Source organism: Chenopodium album, chromosome 5 (genome assembly GCF_948465745.1).
Source record: "Chenopodium album chromosome 5, dcCheAlbu1.1, whole genome shotgun sequence".
Classification (NCBI taxonomy): domain Eukaryota; kingdom Viridiplantae; phylum Streptophyta; class Magnoliopsida; order Caryophyllales; family Amaranthaceae; genus Chenopodium; species Chenopodium album.
The window spans coordinates 67848880-67858485 of record NC_137838.1 but is presented as its reverse complement, the minus strand read 5'-3'; the positions used below and the strand labels follow the sequence as shown (position 1 = coordinate 67858485).

The 9606-nt window shown below is 34.8% G+C and overlaps 1 protein-coding gene and 1 pseudogene across 1 annotated transcript; one reads left to right on the top strand and one right to left on the bottom strand.

Annotated features, from left to right (window-relative positions):
• The first annotated feature begins 228 nt into the window (after positions 1 to 228).
• LOC145633049 (ubiquitin fusion degradation protein 1 C pseudogene) lies at positions 229 to 971 on the top strand (annotated as a pseudogene).
• A 633-nt stretch (positions 972 to 1604) lies between these two features.
• LOC145630896 (protein CYTOSOLIC ABA RECEPTOR KINASE 4-like) lies at positions 1605 to 4227 on the bottom strand. The gene is made up of 7 exons (XM_081683018.1): positions 4143 to 4227; positions 3497 to 3753; positions 3286 to 3412; positions 2911 to 3184; positions 2430 to 2562; positions 2257 to 2343; positions 1605 to 2057 (listed from the first exon to the last, which is right to left on the bottom strand). The coding sequence occupies exons 1-7, from the start codon at positions 4225 to 4227 to the stop codon at positions 1929 to 1931; spliced, it is 1092 nt and encodes a 363-aa protein (XP_081539144.1). The 3' UTR covers positions 1605 to 1928.
• Positions 4228 to 9606: the final 5379 nt, after the last annotated feature.

Below are 9606 nucleotides of genomic sequence, written 5' to 3'. Positions count from 1 at the left end.
GTTATAATAGTGAAGGTGTTGATCATTATGATAATAATAATGGTGAAGAAAATCATGATGGTGACAATATGGAAGGTGTTGATCATTATAGCATCAACGATAATAATGATGACGAACAACTTGGTGATTATAGTGAAGGTGATGATGTCGTTAGCGAAGAGGGGGAGAGGACTAATAATGGATGGGAAGCCGCTGCAGGTTTCAATAAATGGTATAACGTCTATCCGTTTTCTTTTATAGAGAAAACAAATTTGGAGGTTGGAAACAAGATTATTATGCCAGAATCTGCTTTACAAGAATTGATGAATGAAGGTGTAGGATTTCCGATGCTTTTCAAGATTGAAAATAAAAGCAAGGAGAAAATCTCTCATTGTGGAGTCTTAGAGTTTACTGGTGAAGAGGGAGCGGTGTTTATGCCCGAGTGGATGATGAAAAACATGTCTCTAGAAGACGGAGATATGATACATCTCAAGAATGTGGATCTTGATAAGGCTACTTTTGTGAAGTTGCAGCCTCATAGTGTAGATTTTTTGGATATTCGAAGCCCTAAAGATGTTCTTGAGAACGCGTTTTGTTCTGGATATGCTTGTTTGACTGTAGGAGATACTATTGTTATTAGGCATCAGGGGAAGACGTTGTATGTTGATATTGTTGAAGCTATGCCATCAAACGCGGTTTGTGTGATTGAAACTGATGTAGAGGTTGATTTTGCGCGTCCTTTGGACTATAAAGAGCCTCCAAAACCGGTTCCCAAACCTCTTCCTAAGCCAGAGAAAGATGTTAAAGAACCATTAGGTTTTGTTCCGTTTAGTGGCAGAGGAAGGAGGTTGAATGACAGTAATAACACGACAAAGGAAGATTTAGCTGCTGCTGTGATATCAAATACATCGACTAAGGTGAGTTCGGAAACTTCAAACATAGGGCAGTCAGTGAAACCCTTCACCGGGAAAAAATACAGCTTGAAGGATTAATAATTGAATTTGGCCTTATCAGTTCGTACTAGACAAATTTCATGTGTGACCTATAGTTTTTAATAAATATTCTATCATCTATTTTTATTGTTTAGAAATTAACATATTGTTATCTTCTATCTTTATTTTTTAAATTGAAGCATCTTTTCAATATATGTTTTCAATAATCAGAGATTTATAAGATTGGCAGAATTTAACTTTTGGATATTAACCTTGGCATGCTTGATTCAGTTTCTTGAATATGATCAATAATTCTGCTATTATGATAGTTTTTTGATAAGTGGACCATGACTTTGACTGAGCTAAATAGAAATTTAAAAAACATCATAATGATATAAATAATTAGAAGTACTATTTTTTGCTATAGCCTTCAATATTGGGTACAATTGCTTGTATGTTCCTAGTATGCGAATACTGTAATAAGATACTTTGAGGTACGGTGTTTCTGTTCTGAATTCTGTGTAATCAGCAAATAAGACGCTTTCCTATGATATAACCATATCTAGGCTTCATTAAAAAAGAAACAGTGGGAAAAAAAGAAAAACTGAAAGCATTATAGAGTTGAGAAATAACAGGATCTTATGCTGCAAAGAACTCAAAACTAAAACATTTAAAGTAGATAAAGGGTGTTTTAACCGGCTGCGTGACTCATTTATTCACAAATCAAGAGAATGCGCGCATGCCCTTTGAAATTTGATAAATATTTTATCTTACACAAAAGATTTGACTAGGAGAAATTATCTGCCTAAATGAACAAGACTTGATGATGCCCCCCACAAAAACGTGTAAATGGCAATGAAGAGATACTGATTCTTAATACTCAGTGATTCTGAACCGAACTGTTTTCTGCATCAAATGTCTAAATGAAGAAATACTAAAAGTAAGAGTTACACAAGGAGCACAAAAAAAGAAAAAATCATGGGCATAGTGAAATATCTTGGTATCTCATTATAGTAATCATGCTTGTGCATCGGCGCCTGCTGGTTTATTTGCATTCAGAAGAGGCTGCAGAGCCTTAACCACAATCGTCATGTTGGGTCTAAAGTCAGCTTCGTACTGAACGCATAAGGCTGCTACCGCTGCCATCTGATCAATACCAAAGAGCCAACATTATATACACATAAATGGAATATATACTTAAACTACTATCAGAAAATGAAATTAAACAGGTGCAAACAAAAAAGGTTTGATGAACTCTGAGATAAATTCATATCCATGTGACATCTGCATTAAAATTTAAATGCAAAAGGAGAACATTAATACTTTGTATAAGTTAATTTCTAACCTTAGCTACTGCTTTTGGTGGGTAATTGTCATTAAGCTTGGGGTCAACACATTGTTTCACTTTGTCCTCGCTCAACCGAGGAGTTGCCTGTGACAAGGAATTTATTCAGCAAAAATGGTAACACAAAAGTGATAAAAATGAAATTTATGCCACAATGATAACAGGAAACACACCCAAGTGACAAGACTTTGTTGCCCTTTTGGCATAGTATGATCTACCGGCTTTCTTCCAGTCAAAAGCTCAAGAAGAACAACACCAAAACTGTAAACATCACTTTTCTGAGTTATTTGCCCCGTCATTGCATACCTGTTTATCAAAACAAACAAGAAAGGTTCAACTCCTCCAAGCACCAGTGAGCTTAAAAAACTGTCATCAAAGGCTTTTTCTATCAATCTTGAACCAATTAATTTTACAATAGTTATCATTATTAGGAGCTTTGTTTAGTAATACTTATTTCTCCATCAATCTTTGACATAACTTATCAAGATCTTAGTCCCTAAAAAGGAGTCCAATTCTAGTGATCTTTATTGCACCTAAAATAAAAACTATATTACTGCCTATTAACTGATGAATAAAATGATTGGGATAAGCCATAATATATACAGAATATACTAGATCCTTCGATATGGATTTCATAGGAAAAGAGGGGCATACTCAGGAGCATGGTAACCAAATGTTCCCAGGACTCTAGTTGAGTGCAAACGAGCTGCTGTCTCTGAAGAAGCACTTGTCAGGTTGAAGTCAGCTATTTTTGACAAGAAGTCATCAAACAACAGGACATTGCTAGATCTAACATCTCGGTGAACAATAGAAGGCTGCACCTTCTCATGCAGGTACTCTAGACCTTTTGCAGCTCCAAAGGCAATCTTTACTCTTTGTGCCCATGTTAGTGCAGGCCCTGGTGCTGCACCTTGTACTCCTTTCCTTCCTGTACAGGACATCACGGATAAGTTTGATTACAAAAATTGCAAACTATTCTGTTGCCAATTAAAAAGATGAGTAAGATGATCGGATTGTGAGATGGAATACCATGTAATACATCATGTAAAGAGCCCATTGTTGCGTACTGATAGACCAATATTCTGTTATTTTGTTCCAAACAATAACCCATAAGCTCCGTAAAATGCTCATGCTTTAGTCTTGAAACAATCGACAACTGCAATGAGCCACCTCTTATCAGAAAACAGGAACAAGATTCCTAAAAATATTAAACCATACTATGTAGAAAAATGTAAGATACCTGAGCTGCAAAGTCGGAATCTGAATCCTGTGCAGAACTCGTATCCAATTTCTTTATTGCAGCCTCTAGGCCGTTGTTTAACTTTCCATGGAAAACCCTTCCATAAGAACCTTCTCCAACCAGAGTTTTCTGACTGAAGTTGTTGGTAGATTTGTTTAGTTCATCCAATGGCACAGCTGGCAATTCTATTGGCAAAGCTTTTACTGGCGCTCCACTTCTTGTTCCATTACCAGTTTTCGGCTCACCTCTATCCCCACCTATGATATGACATCAAATAAAAGTTCCATATCAAACAAGCTAACTCCTAATTATATAAAATTCAGTATATTGCTAAGGTTACACAATAATTAACATGATGAAACTTTTGTTAATTAATATTCTTATCAGCTTCATTATTCATAGTTTTGTTAATCAACAATTTGATGTCAATCAAGGCTACCATAATAGAATGAATGACTTTTGTGGCCCTCGACTCATTATGATGTATCAAGTAGGAACTAAATGTATAAAGGTATCACTCCCACCTCCCAACCAAGAGTCCAAGAGATCGACTGATGATTTAATTCTCAAATCACACAACCTCATGGTCGGATGCTGTATATATAGATATCCTGAGGATAAACAAGATAAAATGAGTAATTACCACCAACAGGATTATTTCCTCTAGGAGGGGCGGTGTAATGAGCCGGAGGGCCTGCGTTTTCCTCTTCTGTGCCTCCACAGCAGAACATTATTCAAGTTGTTGGTGCAGTAGATTTCTCAACACAAATGATCTTAGTTGTTAATATATTTTTTTTTATCAATACTAAACTTTAACCGTAGCCTATATTCAGCAAGTCAAATTCCTGCATCATAAAATTATTCAAGATACAGTTATAATAAATCAATAATATTTCTGTTCAAGGAATTGATTTTTTTTTTTTAATTAAACCATTCAAAGAAGGAAAATTTTGGCAATCCTAAACTCCAAGATGATCTAAAATCTATAATTCACCAATTGCACCTAGGTGCGCGTGGAGCTAGGTGCACACGAATACACGATGCTAATTTCTTGCTCATTTGGATAGACAATTCGACAAGAGAAATGATGAGCACCTAATTAGGCGCACTCAAGGCACAACAGGGTAATGATCATTACATAAAGATACAACTAACCACCCTAATAAGTAAATCCGGTATCTAAATACAAATAATTCCTAAATCACAAAGATTTAAGATTATAATAATATAAGTCACGAAATCATTGTCAATTTTGATAATAAAAATATAAAAAAAATTGATAACCCCTTATAATTTGCTTACAAGAATGTAACAAAATTTACAAAATTACAAAAACAAAAAATCCCATCAACAAACATATCGAAGAGGTTCACATAAACACAACCTTATATGAAATTTGAACCCATAAATACATAAATTTCCTAACATGAAAATAAACCAATAATGATAAAAAAATATATATATATAAATAATATCAAGCAGATTAAAATTACCCAATAAATTCGTACGAAAAGATGAAGAATCTTTGTTCCAGAAAATTAATTGATAGATTGATTGCAAGAAATTGAAATGGAGAGGAGAGAGAAAGAAGAGAGAGAAAGGGAAAATGTAATGGGTGTCAACGGTGGAGAAAGGGGTGTTTGATGAGAAAGAATTTGAGTAGTTGGGCGCGAAATTCGGTTGATGTCTCTAACCGCTAAATGCCAATGCATGCTCCCACGCCCCTAGTCCTACCCCCAAATTTTTATCTTAGACGTGCTTCCCATTTTTTGCACGTCCTCCTTACTTTCTCACGGCCGTACTCACACAACTTGTTGACATTTTTTACTTTTTTTTTTTTTTAATTTTATATAATTCAATTTTAATTTAGTTGATTTATTTAATTATGTAAAAATCGTAAGTTAATGTAACTAATATTATAATTTAATTATTATTTTTAAATAGGTATCGTTTGTTGACCATTGGATTCCACCATTGACGCTACTTTTAGTGTTAACCATGACTATTGGAATTAGAATTTAATTCAAAGACAGTTAGGAACCGACATAAACGAAATTGACCCAGAGTTAGCTTGGTGGTTCCAAATTCGGGTTGTTTATGGGGGTGAGAGAAGGGAAAGTTGCGGTTTTGGGGGTTGGGGTGGCCAACCGAGTTTGGGGGTTGAGTGGGATGGCCGGTCGTTACTGGTGGGCCTAGGTTCTTTTTGGGTGCGTTTGGCCACCAGCTAGTTAGCGGTACTTGGGAATGGGTTTCCTTGTATATTTTTATAATTTTTGGATCAATTACATGTTGACATGTGTCTAGATAACCTGATATAATAGGTTGTCGCTATTACAAGTACGTAAATCCTAACAAATTTTTAAATTTTTTAACGTATATAAAAAAAAATACAAAAGTATAATAACCTTAGAAATGAAATTGACCTTTTACACGCAAATTAAAATTTGTTGACTTTTGTTAACTTTAACTCTTTTTAGGGAGGTTAGACCAAAGCTTGACTCCATTAGGGGAAGCTTGACTTAATTAAGAGCGACGGACTAGTAAAGGCTATAAATTGAATGGACCATCAAGTGGACAAGTCTAGTAAGCATAAAGGATGGTCTGGTTTCAAGGGCCATACTTTTTAGAGTTGAGGAACATGGTACTCATCTAGTCAGACTTATTTAAAGACATAGACGAATCCAGGGGGGCCTTGGTCCCCCAGTAATCCCCCATATTTCTAAATATTTATAAATGTAATTTTATTTTATTTATAATATTTATTTATATTTTCTTGAATTTAATTTCAAAAGTTTTAAATTATTTTCGAGTTAACCATCATTCGATAATTTTTGTCCATACAAACAAAACCTAGTCCATTTCATTTACTTAATTGACCCATTATTTTTATAAGGCTCAATATTCCTACTTACCCTACAACTCTCTCTCTTATAAATACCCCATACATCGCCAAAATTTTTCCCACACTAAAGGTTAGTCTTATTTTCTCTTCACTTTATTTTATTTCTTTATTTTCCTTTTATTTTTCTTTTTCCTTTATTTTCCTTTTCTTTCTTTTTTCCTCCTCCTTACGTGAATTGTTGCTGGGCCTGCTGCCCCTGCTACCCATGCTTGGTTCCGGTCGGAACCACCTACTGCCAGCCACTGGTCGCCGGTGACCACCCAACAGTCGTCGGCAACTACAGCCACCGCCACCCAACTTTCTTTCTTCCTTGTTTTACTTATAGGAAAAATTAGAAATAATAATCCCAACTTTCATCAATTTTGGTAGAATAATCCCAACTTTAGATTATATCAGAATAATCCGAACTTTGGGGGGTTTTCATTTTCTTCAATCCCAAATACCGATTACCGGTTGAATGGGTTATTTATTTATTTTTTTGTAAGTAACACGTGTCACAAATTAATTGGTTAAAAAATATTTAAAAAAAAAACAAAATTCAAAATTCAAAAAAAAAAAAACCACCAGTTATCACCCAACCTCCAACCCCTGCTCACCGGAGCCCCCAACCCCTGCTCACCGGAGCAACTGTCCTCTCCCTCTTTCACCGGAAAACACAGGCTCAAACCCGGAACCTAACCCTGACCCTCCCCTACCCCAGAAAACAGACATCCCTCATCCCTAAACCCCTAACCCAGCCCCACACGTTTTCGAATTAGCGGCGACCGAATTTGTGAATTAGCGGCGCGTAGGGAGGGGATTTAGCGGCGAAGGGGGAGGGCAGTTAGCGTACGCAGGGGGAGGGGGTATTATCGGCGCAGGGGGAGGGGGAATAAACGGTGTAGGGCACGCGGTGAGTTTTGGGGTGGAATTGGGAGGGTTTTGTTGGTGGTTGCGTGGAGGTTTCAGGGAGGGGGATAGTGGTTTAGATGGTAGCGTCTGCATCGGCGATGTAAACCCCCGTATTTTTAAATATTTTATAAATGAAATTTTATTTTATTTATTTGTTATTTTCCAGAATTTGATTTCAAAAGTTTCGAATTATTAATTTGGGTCGAAAATTATTTGAACAAATTATTTTATGCACTTTTATTCTACAATTTATGTCCAATCAAACAAGCCTAACCCATTTGTTTACTTAATTGACCCATTATTTTTATGAGGCCCAATCTTCCTTTTTACCCTACAATAATTCTCTCCTATAAATACCTTATGAATCCCCAAAAATTTCCCACACAAAAAGGTTAGTCTTATTTTCATCCTCCTTTGTTTCATTATTTTGCTTAATGTTAATTTAATTGTTTTGGGTTTTGATTTTAGTATAAAGATTATATTTTTAGTATCAAATTATATTTTGATGGTATAAAGATTATAAATTTCAGATTATATTTATGTTATAAATTTTCATATTTTATGAATTATACACCTAGGGTTTTAATTATTGAAAATCATGATTTTAGGGTTTTTATGAATAATTGATTTAGGGCTTTTATAGTAATGATATTTTGAAATTTTGGTGATTATAACTACTGATTAGTTTAACTTAATTCCAGATTATTTTAAACACTTAAATTCGTGTTTTAATTATAAGATTTCCGTTTATTAATATTAATCCCGTTTTAATCCCGATCAGGTTCTGAAATCATCCGATTTTGATGAAAAAGTAGTGTTTTTCATGTGGAAACAACGTTGTGACCAAATTCAGCCTCTAAATATGATTTTCGGGCAGTTTTTGATTTTAACGAAGTTTTTTTTATACTTAAAATATTATCCTTGAGTTTGATTAATAAAATTAATTATGTTTAAAGTTAATTAAGCATAAATATATGTTTTATTGAAGTTTTAAGTGCTGGAAATAGTTTCTAAGTATTACTTTCATGTTTTATAAAGAGGGTTTAATCACCCATTAAAAAGGGAGGTAATTAGGGGTTTTAAAATAATTCTAAGATTTTTATTAAACTTTAAACTTGCTGTAATTTCACGTATAAGAGTGTATTTTAAGGTTTTTATGATGAAAATTTAAAGAACTATATATAAGCCTTTAATTTTAACTAAAGGGAAGGTTTTAAAGTAAGTTAGTATTGCTGTAAATTTGATTGGTTGGGTATTGATTGAGATGTTATTATTTGGTTTAGGAGAGGAGTTTATTGAAGGTGATTTCTAGTTAGTAAAGTGGCATACCAATTCGTTTGCTCAAGGTACGTACAAGATACGAAACCTTGCTTGTAGGTGCATGTTTAAGGACGGATCGAGAACTTAGTATCATGTATAGGAATGACTGGGTTAAATTGTCTGGTTATACATTGTGAATTTCAAATGATGTGCACTAGTTTATAATGCAAGTATTATTTATGCTTTAATTATGCAAGGTGCGCTTAAAGGCAAAGGTATGTGATTGGTGTAAAGATCAAATTATTACTCGTTCATGATTATGTAAACAGGATGGGTAAAGGAAGAATTCAAGTGTTATAAGACGAGGTTAAGGTTTTGGGGTGCCTTATGCACTCAAGGTGTTTATACACCGAGGTAGTAAAGGATAAATAATAAGTGTTGTTTGTCACTAATAAATCAAGAATTGAAATTGGAAACTTGTCTTGTTTGATTGAATTGTGTTTAGAATGTTTGCATTGTTATGCATATGAGTAATCACCAAGTCTAAACCTGTAAATCACGTAAAGTGCAAGATGGATGAGCAATAAAACTCTGGATTGGTGCACTTCTGGAGTAATGACAATCAGGGGTTGGGGTACATGGGGTATTAGCCGTGTACTTTTATCGAGGCCGTCTGATCTACGAGTCTCCTATTTTAAATATTTTTCAAAACTAGGAGTTAGGTGAGATCTCATACTAACTACGGTCACGGAGTCGCGCCCGTGGTCGTTGGATGTTTATTGATGTATCCGAAAGGAGGCATGGGGTTTTTCTTTTATTGATGTTCCAAATGGGACATGGGTTGGACAACCTTGTCTATTGCTTAATCCAATGAATTAAATAAATGAGTTGGTCAATATCAATTAGTGAGGTCTTAATAAATTTAATAATCGAGTCATGAATTGAGTCTGTATTTTATGATGCTTGTGCTTGATTATTAGTAGCGTGTTAGGGATTTCTTTTATGTTTTGCAGCTTGTATGTACTCAGCTTTGCTGATTGCGTGCTTTGAGTGTCTT

Bases quoted from the DNA above. Each gene is read 5' to 3' on its own strand.
- LOC145630896 (XM_081683018.1), bottom strand. From the start codon at position 4,227: ATGTTCTGCTGTGGAGGCACAGAAGAGGAAAACGCAGGCCCTCCGGCT. The intron at 2,344-2,429 runs GTGTGTTTCCTG...TCCTTGTCACAG, and splicing joins AACAAAGTCTTGTCACTTGG to GCAACTCCTCGGTTGAGCGA. The intron at 2,058-2,256 runs GTTAGAAATTAA...GGTATTGATCAG, and splicing joins CACCAAAAGCAGTAGCTAAG to ATGGCAGCGGTAGCAGCCTT.